Genomic DNA, 22,767 nt, shown 5'->3' on the forward strand with positions numbered 1-22,767 from the left:
GTGTCCTGCCAACTGCTGATTGCCCAACAGCTCACACACCACCCTCGTAGAAGGGTTCACCAAACTCTTTCAATTTTGATTCTGAGTAACAGCAAACCTCTGCTGCTCTTTGTCTTGACTGAGAAAAATGGAGACCTCCAGCAGCTAAACAGGTCTCTTTTTTCTGCTTTTAGGAGAATACTATCAAGGCTGCATGTAGGGTAAAAAAAAAACCTGAAAAGTGGCCATGAAACTGCAGGATCTTGATGATTTATACTGTTTGTTTGTTTTCTTCAACATGAATTGTGGTAGCGTGGTAATCAGCTGCCTGGTAAACACCGGCTGACGGGGAGATGTCGTCTCTCTGACAGGCTGAGATAATGCCGCGGGGTCTCAGACAGATCCAGTCTCCGGGTTATTCTGGACGGGCCGGCCATGAGCTTGGGAAAACAGAGCAGGGGTCAACATTTAAAAGGAGGGGGATTCACGACGCAGACGAGTGACAAGCGCACGCTGGGGCCAAGAGCGTCCAGAGCTAAGCCCCGCTGCGTTACATAAACACGGCAAGCCGAGCTGAGAGGTTTTAAATGACAAGAGCTTCTGCCCCGACTGACGTTAGCTGGTACACTTAGCCCCGCTGTACTGTACCGACGCCGCTCAGGACACTTCAAAAGGGGAAGCTCCTTCTGCTTTTATTTTTGGAGTAGTCATTAAGGGGAATTCTGAGGGCTGCGAAAAGGTTTTACAGTTTGGCCACAAAATGGGTTCAGCAAATCAGATAAATATTTACCGAGGCCAGGGACAACAAACAGCGCGACCAGGCACTTATTGCAATGTCACTGCCAGGGTGTATTTGATAAATACTTCACAGGCAAAATCTCCAGGATCAACATCACGGCCTGTAATTAGGCTGGCTAAACCAACAGCCTAAAGTTGGTGTTGGCGAGTTGAAAGCAAAAATAAGCACTGAGTCACTTTGAAGGCTCCGCACAGAATCTCGACTGTTTTTAAAAATATAATGGCCGAGGCAAGGCTCGCTCTGTAAACAATGTATGCCTTGTGCGTGTTTTTACATGTCTGTGTGTGCCTATGTGTACATGGGGTGCATTAGCAGAAAAGTGAAGAGGGCAGTGGAGGACGCCTCTTCATCCCTGTGGGAACATCTGAGTTAATGACAGCTGAGCTGGTGATAATGCAACAGCCTGAATGAACTAATCCAGCTAGTAACCTCTAATACTCTGCCCTCTGTGTGCCGGGTGTCCATTAGGTTAAAGATGTCTACAAACACACACATAATCAGGGTTACACACACACACACACACAAGTGGCTGCGATTGCGCACGCAGGCTCAGACACAAAAACCTCACAATCCTTCGGCTTCAATTGAACCGTCTGTGTTGCCAAAATTTCAATATTCAATCCTCTCTGCATGCACACAAGCAGCGCACTCCAACCCTTAGTACTCCACTCTGAATGCCAATCTGAGGCCAATCCAAAACCACGTAGGGAGGATCAATGAATAACAAAGCTCATTCCGGGAGTCAGGCACTCTTTTATCTCCATCTCTATTCAGGAAGGTCCCATCACAACCTCCTTTTCACTTGGCCACATCTCAAGACTTTCACGCATACAGTCGCGATCCGAACCGCATTGAACCCGACACAAAGACCACATTCAAATGGTCTTTATGCATGTGAAATGAGCAGCTCCTCTTGGCACAAGGCTTGCACTTTTTTATCAGGGCTGAAATGGTAAACCGCAGTCTAAAAGTAGTAAGGTCACTAATGGCCGGCCATTTTAGACCGTCTTTGGTAGAAATCCTCAGAGATTCATAACAGCACATCATTCCAATAAATGCTCACAGAGACGGGTGTAGATTACCGCTTACCATCCAGAGACACAAATACCCAGGGGAACAAGTGAAAAACTCGAGTCCAGTCGGTGGAATCTAACACGGCGCTGGCCAGCGAGTTTCATCTGGTTGACAGATGTTGCTCTTGTGTTTCAGAGTCTAATCACAGTGGGACTCTGTGCCATCCTCGCTACAGGAGGAGAGGCTGCTGCAACCGCCAGGCCTCCTAGGAAAGAGACGGCTCTTAATTAGACCTGGGGCTTATGAGGCTCTTCACACACTGACAGGCGCAGGGTACAAGAAAGGCAGTGAGCCTATGTAGGAGGCACAGCGAGGGTCTAAAGGTAGACGAGGACGGTTTGATCATGTTACCAAACACTTGTCGGATCCCGCGCAGTCCCAGCTACTGAATCTTGGCTCTCTCTCTCTCTCTCTCTCTCATCCATTCTCCTCCCATTTCTCGCTATTCCCTTTTCTCCCCTCTCTTCCTTTCCTCTGTTCAGACTGCAAAACAAGGCTCTCTCTAACCACCACACTTTCCACCATCCTCTACTTCCCACAGCTGGGCCTCAAGGGAGGAGCTAAACATGTTAATTAGTGCTGTTGTGTTCGGTGTAAGTGCATGTGGAGAGTCTTGTAACAAATGAAATGATTATTTGAATCGTTTGAGACGTGTTATCTCACAAAATGACTGAAAACTAAACATTTTTTATATCAGTAAATGTTCATTCTACTACTGTCTGTCAATGGTGATGCAAACTTGGCCAGTTAATTTGAGCTTTTAAATTCGCTGCTACTGTATAACGGCCAATTTGTGGCAGGTCGTTCCTGGGAAAAATCCTCTGAGTCACAGGAAGTGATGTGTTTCATGTTTCTGGCACCGCTGACAAAAGATTGTTTGGAACACACCGAAGAATTACTGGGTAATGTAGCATGAGCAGCGATAGCCACCATGGCGAAGCAGGCAGAGGAAAAAAAAAAAAAAAAGTTCCACCTACGTAAACTCATTTTTATCAACAGGAAATGCAAGGGAAACAAAGTCAACAACAGCAATGACCAAAGATACGGCTAGAGGACTAGATCTTCTGAATTTTTGAGGCACGATGAGCGTTAGGTAATTGTATTTTTCCCCCCTCATAGATGCTTGTTGTGGACTGGAGCTCTTCATTTAGGCCTGTGTGCCTGTGCAGTGTGTTGTTACAGTGCGCTGAGGGTTTGCCCAGAGAGACTGGTGGCCGGCTCAGTAGACTCCCTCTGGGCTTTCCTGCAGCTGCTCTGTGGTTCTCACTCTCCTTGCTCTCTTGTTTCTCTCTCTGGATGCTGCCAGACAACCATCTGCTTTTATACCTCATTTAGCGCATACACACATTCACACACCGATGACTGGTCCTCCACGTAAACACGGGTGAAACACCTCAATAGTGGCCACAAACAGTCTTGTGTAGTTCAACCAGTAAAGCACGGCACCGCGTCGCAGAATTAACCTGCTGGCTTGCCTGCCAAAAACTTCAAAATATACCAAGATTCATTTTTACAAGCCAAAATAATAAATTTAATAATAACCACATTTTTTTGTACAGAAACATGTCATTTTACATCATTTTCAGAGCCATCTTGTTAATAAAATAGGATCACAGAGAGTATACAGTAGGGCCGGGTGACAGACAAATCAAATATCACCATGTCTTTAGCTGAATGCCTCATTATCAATATTGTAGGCATGACTATTGTTTCTTTCATAACATATTTACATACAAGAGATATTTGATAAATAATCATTAGAAATGGAGGACCAGGCAAACACATAACAGAACTGCTACATAATTTCAGTTCAGAAAATCACATCTCTTTACTGCCATGCAACCATTAAAACCAAGAAAAAAAAAAAAACAACACTTATACTGCATCACCATGTGGCATCCAAAATCTCAGACGACATCTAGTCTCCTATTACAGTATCATTAGCAGTATAATCACAATTTATCACGCAGCCCTAATTATAGCAGTGACAACATATCAGAATCTGCTCCGAACAAAGACTATGAATAACGGGGGCTTGTTATTGTCTCAAAAACCTACTGGCCAGTGTGACAGGTCACCTTTTTTTATTAATACAACGAAGACAAATTTTCAGAAGTATCTGTGCTTGGTGGCTTGTTGGATCCTGCGTTGCACTAAGACTGCCAGGCTCAGCAGTTTGACTCCAACCGGGTCTACCAGCACTGAAACGGTATGCATTCATGGTCCTGTACATATTGTGTAAGCTACAGAGAGTAAAGCAGGAAGCTTCTGAGAGAGCCTTTATAGTGATACCTCACGCTAATTACAGGCAGGACAGCATCAACAGAGCTCCTGTTTGTCTGGGGGAAACCCTGCCATTACCAGACATATGTGATTTTCACCCATTGATACAAACGTTTCAGAATAATAACTTGGCTCTATACTGAGGAAGTATCACATAAAGCTGTAAATATCATGATATTCAATATAATCGGCTATAAGCCCCAGCCGAGTTTGATGTTAGGAATCCGCAGGTGGTTTAAAGCACAAACCGGAGTTGAAGCGTTTTTGACTTTCGATATTTTTTTGCGTACGAACAAGAGGAGGGGGCTTCGCTTCACTTTGCTGCTTCTTCCTCTGTGATGTTGTTGCCGCCCACCTCCACGCCATTCACTGCTGTTACTCCGTGCTTTCCTCTGCCATCACCAATAAGCAGGAGGTAATGTTACATAACCACGCCGAGGCTGCTGAAAATGGGAGTGAAGAAACATGCCGTTCCCGTTTTATCTCACTCTTACTCCTCCTCCTCTCGTTTCCCACTTTTCCCCCACCTTGCCATCCCTTTCCCCACCCTCTGCCTCTGTCGTCATCACTCTCCTCTGCTTTTGCCTCTTTACTCCCCTCTTCCCCTTCTCCCTTCTGCCTCCAAGCCCCCCGCTGCCCACTCGTCTCTCCTCCGTTTCCATCTCATCAGAGTAAAAAAAAAAAAAAAATCAGAACAAAGAGACGTGGTCACGAACATCGTGTCCACGTCTTATAAAACCACCGAACCGCTCCACCGCGGCTCATCCGGTAATAAAAGCATTACACAGCTGTACCGTCCATCCATCCATCTCAACACAAAGTGCCAGTGCCAATGCCAGTACCCACTTCTCAAAGACAATAAGTGGATGTGGTAAACAGCTCTGCATGTCCAGGAAATCCAGCAGAACAGGGGATTAACCAAGGCTGGCACTTAGGTGGATGCTTCCAGGAGAGCTAATAAGATCACGATGCAATTAAAAGACCTTAATGAAATTACAGCAGAAAGACAAAGGCAAAGCAATTAGCAGAGGATATCCTAAATAAATAGACAGCCCAGAGTGCGCGCATCAGCATTCATGACTGACCTCGTCATATTTCTCCTCTATAATAGGGACGTCTATTCTTGCATGAAGCCACCCAGCGGGGGGGCCGCGAGCAGGAGGGAAGCTAAGTGAGCCTGATGATCTCATGGTGTGTGTGTGTGGAAGAAGTCAGGAGTGTCTAAGCTCGGCTCTGCTCTATCTCTGGACCGGGCTGTTGCATAACACCTCCAGCTCATCCCGGACGCAGTACATAGGCTTATCCTGTCGTCCTTGTCATGCGGTACGTCAGCTCCCCAGCCGTGGAGGAACAAGCCACAGACACATACATGCGTTCAAGCCTGAGTCACTGAGCCGCGTTAGGGCCGGGGTTAGTGAGTCGCCGAAGCTGTTAACCCCTTGACCGACATTGTCATTACCTAAAACCGTCGGAGAACAGACTGAGCAGATAGGCAGGCGGTGCCAAATTGGATAGACAGCACAGCATTTAAACAAGTGGCAATTTTAAAAAGGAAACACTCCTCATCAGCTCCACATTTTTTGTTTTCTTTTCAGTTAAAACTGTTTAGAAATGAAATTAAAGTAAAAATTAAAATGTTCCCAAAAAAAAAAAAAAAAAGAACGTCATTAGTGCAGGAACAGGTAAACAGGAAAGGTCAAACAAACAGAAGATGCATTCAAATCAGAAAGACAACAAAGGGAGCGCGTCCATGTTAAACAAATGAAGGCAAAAGGATACAATGCAGCAGCACAAGAGGAATAAAAAAAAAAAATGAAAGAAATAACCAGGCAAAAAAAAAACAAAAACAAAAAAAAAACAGGGAAATAAACAAGGAAACTGAGCTACTCGTATCGAGCCCGCAGTGAAACAAAAGGCTGCAGTAAAAAGAAAAATAAAAACAGATTAAGAAGACACACAGAGAGGAGGTCTGGTTGCACTGCACTGTACCTGTGAGGAGAGCAGGACCAAAGAACTCTGCTGGGTTTTCAAGTCGACACTTTTTCAGAGTGGCTGGCTTTCCCCCCCGGCGTCAGACGTGCTTACGGGGGGAACACCTGACATTCCCGACCCAGACAGACACTTTCCCGACCAATAACCGCTGACATTCCTGGGCCCACCGACCCCCCCCCCCCACCACCACCACCCCCCCAAAAAAACTCTGAAATGCCACAGCAGAGCAAAAAAGGCTGAGCGTCTGGCCGCTGTCTGTCTCCAAGCTCAGTCAACCTCACACACTCATAGATAGACACGGGCGCACACACTCACACACACACACACGCACAGACTCACACACACACACACACACATACACACATACAGGAGCTGTGTCTGCTACTCGGTGCTGAGAGCCGAGCTTTCACTTCTCACTTCTGCCTCTCCGCTGTTGGTGTAGCAACCACGCTTCTCCTCCCTGCCTGCCTTCGTGTTCCTCCTCCCTCCTCCTCCTCCTCCTCCCCTCTCCTCGTCCTCCTTTTTTTTTTTTTTTTTTTTTTTTAATCCCTACTCTAAATCAGGGAAAGCCCTCCTTGCCTGCCTGCCTGCCTGCCTGCCTGCCTCTGTGCTGACTTCCCCTTGCTGAGCAGCACTGCTCTCTCTCTCTCTCTCTCTCTCTCTCTCCCTCTCCTTCTCCCTCTTGCAAAAAAAGCAACAAAAACAGAAAAAGCAAAACAAAGCAGGATGGAGCGTCTAAAAACAGCACCGTCGCTAATTCCTCTGCATGTGTTGAGGAGCCACGCACACACGCAGCCGTACACACACAACTCTACGTGACGCGCTGTCAACATCAGATTAGCTGCTAACCTACTTGTGGTGTGCAACCTCCCACGCCCCCACAGCGGCTATAAATACGTCTCCATCCGTTCTGTACATTGATCCTATCTGCGAAGGGCAGGCTCGCCATTCCCGGGGACAGCCGCAACACACGCGGCGGGACTAATGAAGGCACTAATAGGCGCACAAGATACAAACAAACCATGTCGTTGGACACAGGGAGAGACATGTGACGCATGGAGTTAACCTGGGCCTGTGTGTGTGTGTGTGTGTGTGTGTGTGTGTGTGTGTGTCGCCGCCCCCACACAAGCACCAGTAAACAGAGAAGGGAGTGCTGAGGATGTGAACACAGTGTACTCTTGTTGTTCATAGCAGACTGGTTTGTCTCCTCGTAGCTGCTGGGCACTGCTGGGTAAGACACACACACACACACACACAGTCACACACTCAGACGCACGGTGACTGACAACACCTGACCAACACCTGCACGTCTTGCCGAGGCTCAGCGTTAGTCATGCCGGGCGTGCACACACACACACACACACTCACACACACACTCTCCCATCACATAGTTACACACAATGCCTTGATTTTATTTTACAGGGCACACCTGAGCGAGCGCTGAGTCACACATCAATCCCAGCGACTCCCACAAACACGGTGTCTCTCTTGCACATTCAAACGGCAATCACAAGCGCTGTTTTAATTTGTTTTTTTTTTTTGTTTGTTTTTTTGTTTTTTTTTTTGGTTGACCATCAGCCTCTTGGTTCTTTGTCTAAAAATACGAGCCTCAAAATGAAACCAGAAGCTCCCAAACCACCTCTTCTCCTCCGGCTCTTCCTCCGTTGTGAGTGCTGCGCTGTTGCAGAAGAGGGAAGTCGGCCGGGGATAGTCGCAGCTTAGAGTTCCCCAGAGAGTCTCTCCCCTGTGAGGCGTGGTGAGCTCAGAAACCCACCCCGCCACCCCCTCACCATCTCTCCCCATGGCAACAGCGGCTAAAGGAAGAGACGGCTCCTGTTATGCAAGAGGATGAAGCTTTGCCAGCAGGCAGGCAGGCACCCCCCTCCCTCCCTTCCTCCTCCTCTTCACACCCCACTCTCTTCCCCCTCTTCTCCTCCCGAACGCGTTCGCCTATTTCCAACAGCCTCCGCTCTTTAACCCTCTTCACATTTGTCCGCATCGCTCTCTTAACTCCACATCCCTCCCTGACCTCTTTCATGCTCTCTTTCACACCCTCTCTCTTCTTGTCCCGGGCCGCCGCCGCCCCGTTTTCCCCCCTCACTTTTCTCCACCGCCGTATCCCCTCTTTGTCGTTTCATTTTCTCCCCGTTCACTCTCTCATCAACAGGTGGAGCCTCTTGGCCGGCGTTGATGATGGTGGGCGGCGTTTATCTCCGGCCGTGCCTGCAGAAACGCGGCGCTTGCACGGCTGAGCGGCTTTTCCATTTGAAAAAGCCATTTCTACGGTCAACAGACCTGATGGCGTGCTTGATGCAATCGCTTGATGGGGCGCTCGACGTGACCGCTTGACCCGCTGAGCGGAATGGAGCGTGACTTTCCCATCATAAAACCCCTCGCCCGGCCAATGCATCAAGTCCTCACACCTGACTGCCACCTGTCACTACCGCACTCCACGTTTGCGCTGAGAGGAGGGTGGCTACTCTGAGGCCGGGAAACCTCTGACCCCGCTCTGTGTGTGTGTTTGTGTAAGTGTGCATGCTTAAAATATTGATCTGACCTCGCTGACCCCACACACACCTTCCTGATGACTCACACACTGCTGGGGGCTTTCAATCTTTCACCATCGACCCGCTGGAATCCATCGGGACTGGACAGCCAAGGACGACACATAGCCCCCCCCCCATCCTCACCGCCCCAATACCGACAGACACTTCAGGGCATACACACTCCTTTCCTCCCACTCCTCCACCTCCTCGCTCAAGTCAATACCCTACATACACACAAAGCACAAAAAATGCACAAAAAAACAGATAAAATGACGCATTTCCTGGCGAAAAACCAGCCTACACACGCAGTTGCGCCCCGAGAGCAGAGATCAAAACAAAGTGCGGTGTTTATGAATGAATTAAAGAGGCGGAGCCGGGCCTTTTTAAAGAGACCATACAGAGGAGACTTGTTTTCTGACCTGCGGAGGGTCCGCTGTTTCCAGTAAAACACCCACAAATCTGCATGATGGAGTTATAGAGCTGTCAGGTCTTAACTCAGCAGCCTACTTTCCACTGATTTCCACACACCGCCGCAGATTGCTGGCCCTCCTCCCGGTTCTCAGGAAAACTATTAGGGCTGAAAAATGTATCAAAATATTATCGACATTGCAGGAGCGGCAGTTTTTTTTATGACGGTAAAATGTGTGACAAACACCATTATACACAGAGTGACACTACATGCCCTGAACTACAAATGTAAGAAAATGGGTTTGTTTGGTACAGACCCCAGCAAAAAAAAAAAAAAAATCACATGATTTAAATAGTTTCTCAGTGAGAAATGAAAACTGTGATGCAAACATTCATTTCCACTAAAATCATGAATCATATCACCATCACAAAATCTGTCAAAACAATCACAATATGATTTTTTTAACCATATCGTTCAGCCCTCGAGCTCATGTGGATCTATATGAGTGAAGATCTATGTGAACGCAAATCCAGCACTTAGACAAAGTGAGGCCACATCGCAGAGCAGAGTAACATCTTTAAGTAAAAGCAGACAGGATGTTTTTAGTGGCACCAACAGAGGCAACTATTGTCTTAACAGTGCTGTGTATCAACAAACACACGCTGGAGGAACATCCTCTCTGCACACCACAACAGGCTCGGTGCAATTTTCTCCAATCATGTCAAATTGCTTGTTGTGCTGCTAATTGCAGAGCCTCCTTAAAGCCGGAGCTCCAAAAAAAAAAAAAAAAAGAAAAGAAAAAGAAAAAGAAAAAAGAAAAAAAAAAGACTGCCCTCCTCCCTTCCAGAAGATTGCTAAGTGTAAAAAAGTGAAAACTGGAGAGAGCCAGTGAGGCGAGGCGATGGCATAATCTCTAATGGAGCAGAGAATTGTTGTGGGTCGGTTTTTTAAAAAAGCAAAGTGACATGTCTTTAGACGGGGTTTTAATGTGGGGGTGCTTCACAGGGCCATTTGTCGCCTGTAGCAAAGCAACAGCTTCCGTTCCCATGTGGCCTGATCGTCAGTCCCTCACTGGCCTGATGTGTGTGTGCGCGTGTGCGTGTGTGACTCCTCATAGACAAACACAGCTGTGCCCTGATAGGCTGGTGTGCAGCAGTGATGGTGGTAGTCATCCCACACAGCGGCAAGTCAGCAAGTGTCAGTGTTGATAAATACAGCCCACTGCCTGACCTTAAGGAAACCGCAGAATAACCTCTAGCTTCCCACCCATCTGCCCACCCGTCTGCCCACCTGCCCTATCCTCCACCTCAACATCTGGTGGGCAAAGGCCACCTACTGATGCCTGGACATGCCGGCAAAAGAGCTGTCGCTTTGAGTCAAGGACAGGGCCTCTTGAAGACTCTTGAGTGTGTGCGTGTGTGTGTAACCTCTCGTCTGACTGACAGGCTGAAGCTTTAATGTAAATCATCACCGCGTACACACACCGTGCTGCGTGCAAGACAATGCATGCTGCAGGGTTAATGTATGTCACGGGCATGCGATGAATGCCGTCTAACGTGTGCGCGGTGTGCAGAATAAAGACGCTGACACCGAATTATGTGCTGAGCCATTAGGTCGCTGCAAATGACTGCCGTCGTTAATACTAATGGTGGAATCGCGGGTTTCACAAACAGATGTATGGAAAATCACAGTCAGCAGACGGTAAGCACTCAAAAAAACGCCCTATGAATCAATGCATGATCTAAGTGGAGCCTTGCTGGACCAGACGAATGTTGACTGGAAAAAGGGATGACGGGAAGAAAGGGGGATTCACAGCCCAGCAGAGGGAAATCAAGGGCTGAGAGAGGCGTGTTTTCGTACCAGATAGGAATGTCTGAATTTTCCTGCGGGCTTGTCACTCACTCCCAAGCAGAGCCAGGACGAAAACAAGGGAGGGAGGTGGGGGAGGAGGGGGGACAGCGGCATTCCCTCCAGCCGCTGGATCTAAACTGACATCCACACATTCCCACTATTGTTATGGAGCCGCCACCCCCCGTTTCTCCATCAGTGCAGGCGCTCGCCTTCTCCCTAACCAAACCTCATTGGCCGTCCTTTGCCAGCGACTCTGGCTGAATTGACAGCATTGTTGCCTCTCATTGTTGCAGCTATTCTTCCTCTCTCACCCCCCCCTCTCTTAACCTCCTCTGACAGCATGAGTGTGACTTTGGTTACGGTCCCCTAAAGTGCACGGCTGCCAAGGTCCAGGGCTACATTCGAGGGCTGCTTTGGTATGAAATCAACCTCCTCCATCCTTCTGCCTTCACCCATGCCTCGTTTGATCCATCTCCCCGCTCTCCTTCCTCTTGTCATCTGACGTTACTGTCATAATAAACCCAACTTCCCCTGCTATTTACATTTTTATATCTGTCAGCCCGCTTTCCTGAGATTTTCCCAGAACTCCTTCCTACCCTCGTCTGTCTGCCTCCTCTTTTTTTTTTTTTTTTTTTTTTTCCCTCCCTCCATCGTCGTAGGAGGTTCCAGCAGTAGGACACAAGGAACAGCACCTGCAGACCAAGACTCATGCTGCTCTGTTTCCCTGGCAACCCCTACATTGGGCTTTGCTTGTGCAAACCATTAAGCAATGCCAGCTCTGCACATACACACACACACACACACACACACACACACACACACACACACACACACACACACACACACACACATGCAGCTGCGCACATACTTAAACACAAACAGAAAAGCGCCCCCACACAGCCTCCCTTTTAAGGGTTTCCGGCTGGCAGACGTTAGCTTTGCTTCTTTGCTTTTTGTTGTTGTTGTTTTTTTTTTTTTTTTTTTTTTTTTTTTTTGACTTGAGCAGATTTTCCAAAGCCATTTTTTTTCAACCCGAACTCCATCGTCACATTTTCCCCCCCGCCGTTGTAAAAAAGGAACCCCAGGAATAAGCGTCCCCCTTCTAACAGAGGCAGGTTTTGTTGAGGCATTTCTCTGCACGACACATACAATGCGGGAGCTCTCCGCCCCCTCAGTGTGTCATGAGCATGTCTCCAAATACTGTGACACCCAGCCGCGGCGTGGGTCCATTTCACTACCGCAGGGGATTGCTCGCTTCCACCGTTTTAAGTTTGTGTGCTGACGCCAGCAGAGGCAAATCCTGCCTGCCCCCACCCTGTTTTTCCCCTCATCATTCCCGCTGCAACGCCAACGCTCACCTTTCTAAGTTGCCAACATCAGTGCTGCTCAACCAATTTTCCAGGAAGTGGCACCCCAGGCCGCAAAGCTCACCTGTGGAGGAAAAGATGTGTGTATGTGTACGTGCATGTGTGTGTGTGTGTGTGTGTGAGGCTAACAAGTCCGAGAAGGTCACCGTTCGTTAGTTCCAATTTAAGTCGGCCCGCCTGAGCCCTTCACTAATGCTTCAGTTTGAAAAGTTTAAGCCAAATAATTTGACTGATTGGGCTTTGGTCCTTGTTGCTGACCCACGCAGACACACACACACACACACACACACAAGCTATAAACACTCAGGTCCTCGATCATCAGGGGGTTGTGCGTAAATGGCAGAGTGGGTAAGAGACAAACGTACATCTGCCTCTGCGCAGGAGGTCTGAGTGCCGACAGGTAAACGGCTCTGGCAGCCTGTTAATGAGTGATGCCTTGATCATTTGTAGAACATTTTGTTTCACGGGGAAGTGCATGAGATTACACACACACACGACAAACAAATGAGCAGAGACACGAGCGCGCACACACACACACATGAAGACAAACACAAGACCTTTTTCTGCACAAGAAGCAGGCGGGCGGTGTTAGCTACGGTATTAGTCACCACCGTCTGATAAACAGTCAGGGCATGACAGACATTCAAACTGAAAGTCTTAGTAGGGCAAAGGGGTTGAGACGAGGTGGGAGGGAGAAAACCAAAAGTATGCCTCTCACAGACGGAGAGGAAGAAGAGACAACGACATACAGAATAAGAATCAACTCAATGTGGCCCTGCATGAGAAGGAGGAAGGGGTTCACATCCAGCTTCTGGCAAAAGCTCATCAACCCTAGGAAACTCTGACGCCAAAAAAAAATCTCTCATTACCTGAGCAAGCTGCTGTCGGAGATCTTTGCAAATTAGCTGACTGACAAATTGGTTTCCTCAAAACCAGATGTTCCCAGGTGTTGGGGAGGTTCTCCTCACCTCTGTGGTGGAGTTGGCCTGAGGGCCTGCTGGTGTGTCAGAGGCCGACCGCCCTCCTCTTAGGAAAGGCCCCCGGGTGATTAAAAACACTGCCATTTGTGCGATACACCTAATAATTACAGTTCACTCAAAATGGAAAAAGGGCACAAGATACTTTAAAATTGCGACAAGCTGAAACTGCTCCCTGATAATCATATTTTCCATCATCAAGATTCTATTTTTCACAGTTGCTGAACTATAGGCCTAATTGCCTGCCATAAAAAGCCAGCACACAGCGAGCAAGGACTTAAATATATGTTTTTTCCTCCATTAAAAAGCAGGAATAGACATTAACCCACATTTCAGGATGGCAAAGAGAGCAGCAGCCCTCTTTTTTCACCATATTCAATTTCATTCACACAAAATATGGCCATAAAAATTCCTCCTTCCCTGGTCCCTCCCTGTCCCGGCTCCTTCCCTGCCTCTCTCTCTCTCTCTCTTTCTCTCTCTCTCTCTCTCTCAAAGTGAAAGCTTCTCTGAGGTTACCACTAAGTTAAACAGACATCCCTAAGCTAGTTTCAGCCTGTCTGTTGTAGTTACTGTTGCTAAAACCCTGGTTTATTCCTGCCTCCGGGAGAGAGGTTCCCTTTGTGTGAATCTCGTTGCGTTCACACACTGTAATTTGAAGGTACAGTACGGAAATACTGGTTTGGCTGCCCAAGCATGACACAACATGTAAAAATCCAATTCGCCGGAGCCAGGAGGCTAACTCTTTCTCTGCACCTCTCCAAACCTTCAATAAACAAACTCAAAATGTGTTTTTCTAGCATAAATTATACCAAGGCATGCTTGTTACCGTACCAAATTTAGCAGCTGGAGGGCTAAAACTGCTCATGATTTGTATTTTGGTTTTTAACATGGGCAGTGTGGTATGTAGGAGATCCTGACCGTGGCCTGGATTACAAAGGATCGGGAGGGAGGTCACAGCAGGTCAGACACCAGACCAGCTGCATCGGTAACCTCACTTAATCTGTGACCTTACTCGCAAGACACAAAAAGGCAGAAACATTGTCACCTTCTTGACGGGCCGAGCTTTGCCAGGGCCAAGGTTAGATTCATCTCTGCTCACTTCACTGAACGGGCAAAAAAAAAAAAAAAAAAAAAAGGTGCTGATGCCAGGAAAGTCCCAACTTGTGCTGTACCTTTAAAGCCACAGACAAACGCCCATAAGTGTGTGTGTGTGTGTGTGTGTGTGTGTGTGTATCAGGCCATCTCTACGTCGCCATGCAACTTTGATCAGACAGGACTATAGCAGCAGTTTATTCTGACCCCTGAATATTCAGCTGCAGCCAGAGATGAGGTCAGAGTTGATGGTTGATCATTAACAGAAAAACTGTTGTTTGTTGCAAATTACCGAGGCGGTGAGACGCACCACGGGCTCAGCGGAGTGCTCACTGCCTCTGCTTTTCTTTACTCTTTTCTCTGTTCCCTTGATTTAAAAGACAGGAATCTGAACTTGAAGGTGTTTCGACTCCTGTCTGTCATCTACACTATTTCCTTTTTTGCTTCCATTCAACCTTCTGGCTATTAAAGGGCAATTTTTGCACATGTGAAGTAGGGCTGCCACAATATCAGAGTTTCACTACACGATTATCAAGGCCAAAATAATTCATTAAAAACGATATTAGTGAGATTTTAAAAAGCAGTACTAATGGTATCAGTCAAATTCATCTTTGCCTTTGTTTACTGTGTGCTTTGTCTATTTTTTGGCAAATGAATTACACTTAAATGTCAGTCAAGGGAAGTGGAGAGAGGGTATGTAACCACGTCAGGTGTGTGTGTGTGTGTGTGTGTGTGTGTAGCATCAGATGGAGGGAGACAAAGCGAGAACCGAAAGAAGCAGAAATTATTTAACAGGCGCTGGATTGTTTACACAGTTTCATCATATGCATATTAATAACATAATACCAATATTTCATTTTTTAAAGATCACGGTTATCGTCAGTATTGGTGCATCACGACACCCCTGATGCAAAGCCAGAAAACACAACCTCGCTAACAGGATAACACGTTTTCCATCCGTGTAAATTACAGATCTGACCTGTTATCTGCTGTCAGGCCAATAAAGTTTATTTGCATAGAGCTGATTAAAACCAAGTACATGAAAAAATAAAAAAATAAAATGATACAGGACACAAAAACGCAGGTCAGAATAAAACGGACGAGCAGATGAATTAAATAAAAGGAGTGAAATCTTAAAATAATGGATGGGTAAAACCATAAAACAGACCAACTTACATTTAAAGTGCAAAATCTATAATCCCTGACCCAGTAGAACACAACAGGAAAAATAAAACTACAGAAAAGCCTCGGGATAACAATGCATTTTCATCCGTGTCTGCAGAGCGGCACAAGGATGTTGGAGAGAAGGGAAACTCCATCTCGTTCTCCCTGCTTTGACTTTACAGGGTAAACATTTTCCACCTTGTTAAATGTAGCCCCTTTCACTGCAGTTGTTCACCATTTATCACACCGCGCCGTCTTCACGAAAAAGCAGGAGACCAGACGTACCGGGGCTCTGGTGCGAGGCGACTTTTATAAGACAAGAGGAATGCAGAGTTGGTTCTATAAACATTGCTATTGCTAACAAGTCTGGGCATTTTCAGGGGCACTTTGAGGAGGAGCGGGCCGCGAGGCTGGAGTAGGAGGCGGTGGGGGGGGGACGGGTGAGAAAAACCAAACGCGCCACACAGACGGATGACAAACACAGCGTGACCAATGAATGCACTATCACGATGAAACTGGGAGCCCACTTACACCAGTGGGAGAAGTAAAAAAAAAAAAAAAAAAAAAAAAAAACACAGAATGTGGAAAAGGTTATTACACCCATTCCAACATTTCCAAATTTTTTTTTTTTTTTTTTTTAAATCAAACTCTGGGTTAGACTTTTCCGTTGCAAGTAACTAGGCCACACATCTTACGCTACACAACAATAACTGTCCTATATTAGGAAACCCTCGAATTTTATTATTTCAAAGTTTGCCTGCCAGCGAGCGAGGAGCTGTATATTTCTGCAGATGTCCACAGAGAGCGAGTCTGTCTCTGAAGGGGAACGGGAGGTAGGGGAAACTACTGCACATCCCGCCAGAGCTGCTTGGAGACCAGCTGTTTGAGAAAAGTAAACAAAGGACTTGGAGGAGGGGGGCAGGAGTTCCTAACTTCCTGCCTTATTACCCACAAACTGCGTCATAGGATCATTCCTGATGCTGAACACACACACACACACACACACACACACACACACCGGAGCTCATGGAGTACACACTCACAAATGCGCCCCATAGCAAAGCCAGAATTAACTTGGGGCAAAACATTCCTTGATAGTTTATGAAGTGCCTTTGAAATTAAAAAAAAAAAAAAACAAGAAGCAGAAAATGCCCAAAATAATTAGAAGAACCCGCTTTTTGCATTTCACCTTGTTCACATTTTTTGCATTGAACTGGCAATATTCATGCATGTGTGTGACAAAACAGCTAATGTCAGTGATTAATGTGAGCTTATGGCCAGGGGATTATTTTACTGCTCTCTGGGGAGAGAAATGAGGCAGTTTTTGATCAGAAAACAAGTGAGCACACAGTCTGAAGCAGATGGACAATAACTCGTTATTTTGTTTACACTACAGTATGTGATTGTGCAATATGATTTAAAATAAAACAAATTGTAGAAGCTGCAAATTGAGTTGCCAATATGCAGTGAAAAACTAATTGCCCCTGAAAAGGACTGAAATGTGCTTAAAAACCAATGGGGCAAAAAATAATTTCTTACCCTGGCCTACAGCTGATTTTAGATGGAGCTATAGCTTTAATGACAGCAACCATGCACATGCACCCGCCCACACACACACACACACACACACACACACTGAGAAACACAGTACTCTCCACCTTGCCACAAGTGCACCTGGAGAGGCGTCAGAAATGCAGCTGGGCTGGGACGGTGTCAACGAAACAATTCATTCTTTGTATCTTTTGACAGGGCAGAGTGTGTGAAGTCGCCTTTCAGAAGGCCGGGAGGGAAACGGCGCAGGTATTTCCTTTGACACGATCGCTGGTTACCACATTGTCAGAGTCGAGATCGCTGCCAAGCACTTCAAGGCAGAGAGGAGAGAGGCACAGGCTTCCTCTCTACCAGCCAAGAATTAAATGTCACCTGAGCCGATTACTATCTGTGCACTAAGAGTAATTACTGTGCAGTTATTCGGTAAATAACAGTAATGGGAAAATATTTATGGCGGGGTTAAAGGGTTACTTAGCCTCAAGTTGAATGTTTTTTTTTTTTTTAAAGAAACACTTTATCTTTGTTTTGAGCGCTAAGCATCATCATGTGATTGCTTCAGGCGGTGACGGGGAGGATTGGGGGGGGGGATATTTCGAGTTCCTGAGAAAGACACGGCAGAATCTAAGCATGTGATAGCATGCCACACAATTAGCATTTCCTGTCTGATGAAGGAAACGCCTTTAGTGGAGGCCTGGAGGACAGATGATGAACTGGGTTAAAAGGAACAACACAGATGGTTTGAACAAGTTATGAGGTGATGAGGAAACGTCTTATTCACAGGAGAATATTGAGAAATTTTTGTGGGAGTCTGCCTGGACGTGGAGATCAAGTTAAATCAGGCTTTAAAAATAAACAAAAATGAAGACATCCGTATACCTATCAGAATATAAATCTGCACACTGGGACAATTTCTCATTGGGGAAACAGTGCACCAAGAAAACCACAGCATTTTTAAGGCATCTTGTGTTTATGACTCAAAATGCCTTGGTTTACAGTATTTGAGATGCTGTAAAGACGTTTTAAGACGTTCTCAGGACCTGCAGACACCCTGATAAGAGCCGAAAAATCAAGAATAATTCCAAAATATAACGGCAGCTGTGCCTCCAACACTGGTTCACAATTTAAGAACCGCCATCTCAAACAAAAGATCATCAGCTTAACAAATTAATAAATAAATCAGCAACACTGCACCAGATGCAGTATTTTTTTAAGAAAATAAAGTGAATAGAATATAAATAGCATCAAGTATAATTTGGCGGGGATTTCTATCTACTGGGCAATGTGCTGTTCTAAAACTTAATTATTTATGTTGTTTGGCCAAGTAAGTTCAATGAAAAAAAAAACGCATGCAGGAAGTGTTTATATGATAAATAAACAGTAAAATCTGGCTGGCAACTCAAACACATTAGTAAATCTGCCCTGTGATTCTACTGATGGAGAATGGCAGTGATGCACATTTTCACACTCCGCATATATCCTGTAAATTTGTGGATCTGTGAACTGCAAACATCTGTTAACATGTAAATCTGTCAATAGTCAACATTACACCAAATCCTTCAAGCAAATAGGTGCCCTGTATTAGCACAGGAAGCTGCTATATCCTCAGCATGTCCTGTCTGTTATGTTGTCTTCAGTGTGTGCTGTTGTTTTATTTGTTATATTCTAATTTATATGCAAGTCTTCACTGCTGCAGAGATGCAATTTCCCCTTGGGGATCATAAAAGTTTCACCTCATCTCATCTCAATGAGCTTTTTTCCTTATCCAACACTTGGACTTTACATTCATATCAACACCTTCAAACACACCACAAGTCCACGTCTTTAAATACAACAGACCTGCAGCCTATCGCTGCAGTGCCGGTGCAGTCGTACAAGAATTAGCACATGATAACCATTGAGGGAGATCAAAGGCGAGTAGTGCAGCTACAGACAATCTCTGCTGTTTATTAATAAGCATGCATTTGTAGAGATGAATAAAAGCCAGGATTGTCTGTTCACACGGATGAACTCAAGAGGGGAAAATGTTGTAAACAGTGTTGCTATGAGGAGAGGAAGACTCTTACAGTGAAGCAAAAAAAAATTTAGCAATATGTCAGAGGTGGAAACCAAGAGTCTCAGCAGACTCAGTGGACATTTCGTCTGCAAAAGCTCAACCACCAATTCTTGCAAAAACCTGTCTGGTCCCCTGCACAGTCTGATTCATCTCTTCCTTTAGTGGTAATCTCAAAGCATGCATAATAAGGAAGTAATTACATTACGGTAGTTACACATAAGGGCCTGTGTTATTTGGCGACATATTTGAAGAGGCCATTCTCTTCCAGTTGTTGCCATTACACAACTGTCCAAACCAACAAATCCAACCAGCATTATAGATTCAGAGGAGCTTTCACAACACATTGTGGATGTGAGTAAATCCCGAGGATGCCTCCATCATAAGTCAAGAGACTACGCAACTCACCCTTTAAATTTTTCGGGTTGTTCTGCTTGGTGCGTGGCATCTTTCCGCCCGAGTTCACTGGTGCATCTTGGGGAAAGTAGATTCAAAGGTTGGGTCTTGAGAAGAAGAGCAGACTCCTGTTCCACGCTCTGGGTGCATCTACAGAACACACACACACACACAGAGAGAGAGTCAGCATCAGCTAAACATAAACGCCACAGATCAATAAGCACTATGCAGGCCTTGCAGAACTCCCACCAAGTGTGTACTAGTCTCCCCTGCTCTCGCTTGGCAGCTGTCTGGCAGCTCAGGACACTGCTGTTGATTGAGTTGCTCTCTCAAACAGGTGCCCCGGTCTGACTTCTCATTTCAGGCCAAATACAAGCCTCTCTCCTCGGAGCAGTTTTATAATAATGTGCAGTGCGGCTGGAGGTACTGTCTGCTGTCAGTGGGAGGAGGTGTGAATATGTTCTCTCCATATCAATATAACCTCTGCAGCAGCCACTATCAGCCATCCTGATCTCGACAAAGACGGTAAGGGGAGACAGATGGCTGTTGTTTTTGGGAAACGTCTGATTGACATGTCAGCATCTGATACGGAGCGCCTGCCCTTCACTTTGCCAACTGTCAGTCCGGATGACGAAAGGTGCAAACAATAAGGTCCTGTGTGTGGAGGGCCGTGAATGCTCGGGGCTACCTGGGCAGCCAATAACAGAGGTTACTATCAGACCAATCTCCTTGCAAAAGTTAGCACTCACAGACAAATCCATAAGGTCTATGCAAACATCAAAAGGGCAACATGAACTCAACCAGGCAATAGCACTGTTTTCACTCTGTACGGGTTTTCGATGCCCTTTTTGCACTGGAAGATTAGAGGTTAAATTTAGGGCTGCATGCAAATTCTGGTTTGGTAAAGGCAACATCGGGTGGGAAAAAAAAGGGGTTGTTCAAGTTAAATGTTACCAAGACCTCGACCTTTCAAACCCACAGCACCGCAAATGCCTCTGTACGCTGCCTGATATGCATAATCATCCGCAGGAGAACATCTCACCTCTGCCTGGACAGAACACATGAGAAGAGGGCATCTGATCATGAAACTACCCTCTTATTTTATTACATCTGGATGCAATCTTTGCGCCCCACATCATCCATACTCTCCATAGATACTCCCTGGGTGCTAAACCCCCACTGCCAGTCCAATGCACGTTGCAATGAACGCGGTGCTTCAGGAACCAGCCTTTGTCTCGCTCACCAATATTACATAACACTTACTACAACTGGATGATGATTTTCCAGCATACAGTGGTAGCTACATGTGGCGCTAGAGCAATGACATCATCTCACGGTGGATTTCGGTAGAATGTACAGCGCATGCACCAGGTCACACAAAACACACACGGACGGCTAAAGCCAAACGATTTTAAACATGCACACGCTCTCACCTGGCCGGTGCAAATGATGCAAAAATGGCATTACACGTCCGACGGCGCGGATGAGGTGGAGAAAAGAGACATGCACATTTTTGTCTGGCGTGTCTGTCCGCCTGCTTGCTTGCCTGCCTGCCTGCCTGCCTGCCTCTCTCTCTCTCCCTCTCTTTTCTCTCTCTCTTGCTGTCTCTCCCTCTCTCACTCTCTATCTGTAAGCACATAGATATTTGAGGAAACACCCTAATACTGACATGAGGAAGCAAAACGATGCTTCACGCCAGCGCTACACACCGTAACGGTATGTCCTAAAGCTGTCAGATAGGAATGCGCTGGCAGGTGACTGAGTCATGCTTCCCGTCCGTTCACACCTGAGGAGGAACACAAGACCCAATAAGCCTTATGTAAATAAAAAAATAAATAAATAAACACCACAGCGTAGAGATAGCGATGTGTTTACCACAGCCGTGTGTGTGTGTGTGTGTTACAGTTCTCAACACGTACAAATCACAAATAATGAAATAATATTTAGATAACTTGGTGCGGTGTTCGTGTAATTTGCCCACGTTGCAGTGAACGAGTGCAGGCAGAAAAAAAACAGGCACCGCAGAGTAAACATTAATTAAGCCGCTGCAGATAATTGGACGGGAAATACAATCGGCAAAAACAATGCGTGGGAATAGCGTATTTTTTGTGCCTGTTGCAACACATGAACGCTGTGTGAGGGAGGGAGGAGCCAGGGAAAACCCCTCGCTGTCTCTGCAACAGCGCTGAACGGGACACTTCCCCTGTTGAACAAAACCCAAGGCAGCCTCTACATAACGCAGATTTAGCACCACATTAGCAACGGCAGATATTTACGAGGCGGACGGGGGTAGCTTGTGGCTTACCTAGGAGGCTGGTAAAGCGACAAAAGAGCGGAGACGAGTCGGTTAACACGTTGCGCAGAGGAGCTCAAGTTGCCACAGACACAGACACACGGAGCGCTGCACAAGTCCACGGCCAAACAACGATGCGCCAAACAACCAGCGAGCTTCTCCGCCGTGTTTACGCACGGCCGAAACGTGACATTTCAGCGTCGCAAAGTTTACAGCAGGTTTCAAGTGAAAGACGAGCCGTGAGGACACTGATAAAGCACCTTACTCATGTCCGACAGGCGATGCAGCCGAGCGAGAGCGACCTATCACTGCTCTCTCCCCACTGACTGAGCACTTCTAGCAGCCCCGCTAAAGAAAGCAAACCAAATCAAGAAAGAAAGAAAGAAAGATATACACCCAAGCTGAATTTATTCATACTCACAAGTGCAGTTTTAGCTACTGTCAGGCATTCTGTTGTAACACACCTTTGGGGTAAGGAGGGGGGGAGGTCTTGTATTTTCTCCCTTCACCCTTCTCTCTCACTTTCTATTGCAGGAAACAGACAGGCCCACTGACGTCAGCGGGGGTCCCGTCTCCGCCTCCCTGCCGCGGGATGTCAACTCCAGGGGGGATTCCGACGGATGGCTAAATTGCGGCTTATCTTGCTTTATCAATCCAGAAAAGGCGAGAAGTCGCCCGGGTGTCAGTACGAGTTTGTTAAATTACGCCTCCCTTCATGGCAGGAGTTCATTACGACTCGTCTTAGCCGCCCGTTGAGGAGCCGTGACCGTGTCGTTGGTCGTGAACCCCCCTCGGCGGCCCCCACTCCTCCCCTCCTCCTCTGTGCTGCACATAGTTTAGGACTGACGGTTTTCCCGGAGGTTCCTTGTTGTCAGGTCACGTTGTGCCCCTCCACCACTACCGACTGGGCTTTCCCATGCACATACCCGCTTGTAGGGATATAA

At 46.6% G+C, this 22,767-nt stretch overlaps 1 protein-coding gene across 3 annotated transcripts in view; it reads right to left on the reverse strand.

Annotated features, from left to right (window-relative positions):
• The window catches only part of hivep1 (HIVEP zinc finger 1), a 47,933-nt gene extending 25,577 nt beyond the window's left edge, over positions 1-22,356 (reverse strand). Inside the window, exons 1-2 of one of the 3 annotated variants that reach the window (XM_030062890.1) lie at positions 22,245-22,356; positions 19,543-19,680 (exon numbers count right to left, since the gene is read on the reverse strand). In XM_030062890.1, the coding sequence (XP_029918750.1) occupies positions 19,543-19,582 (40 nt within the window). In that variant the 5' untranslated portion in view covers positions 19,583-19,680; positions 22,245-22,356. Of the gene's footprint in view, positions 1-19,542; positions 19,681-20,963; positions 20,981-22,244 lie in introns of those variants that run through there. The other 2 variants (XM_030062891.1, XM_030062892.1) reach the window with 2 other exon arrangements.
• Between the last annotated feature and the right edge of the window lie 411 nt (positions 22,357-22,767).

This window comes from Myripristis murdjan, chromosome 11 (assembly GCF_902150065.1).
Source record: "Myripristis murdjan chromosome 11, fMyrMur1.1, whole genome shotgun sequence".
Lineage (NCBI taxonomy): Eukaryota > Metazoa > Chordata > Actinopteri > Holocentriformes > Holocentridae > Myripristis > Myripristis murdjan.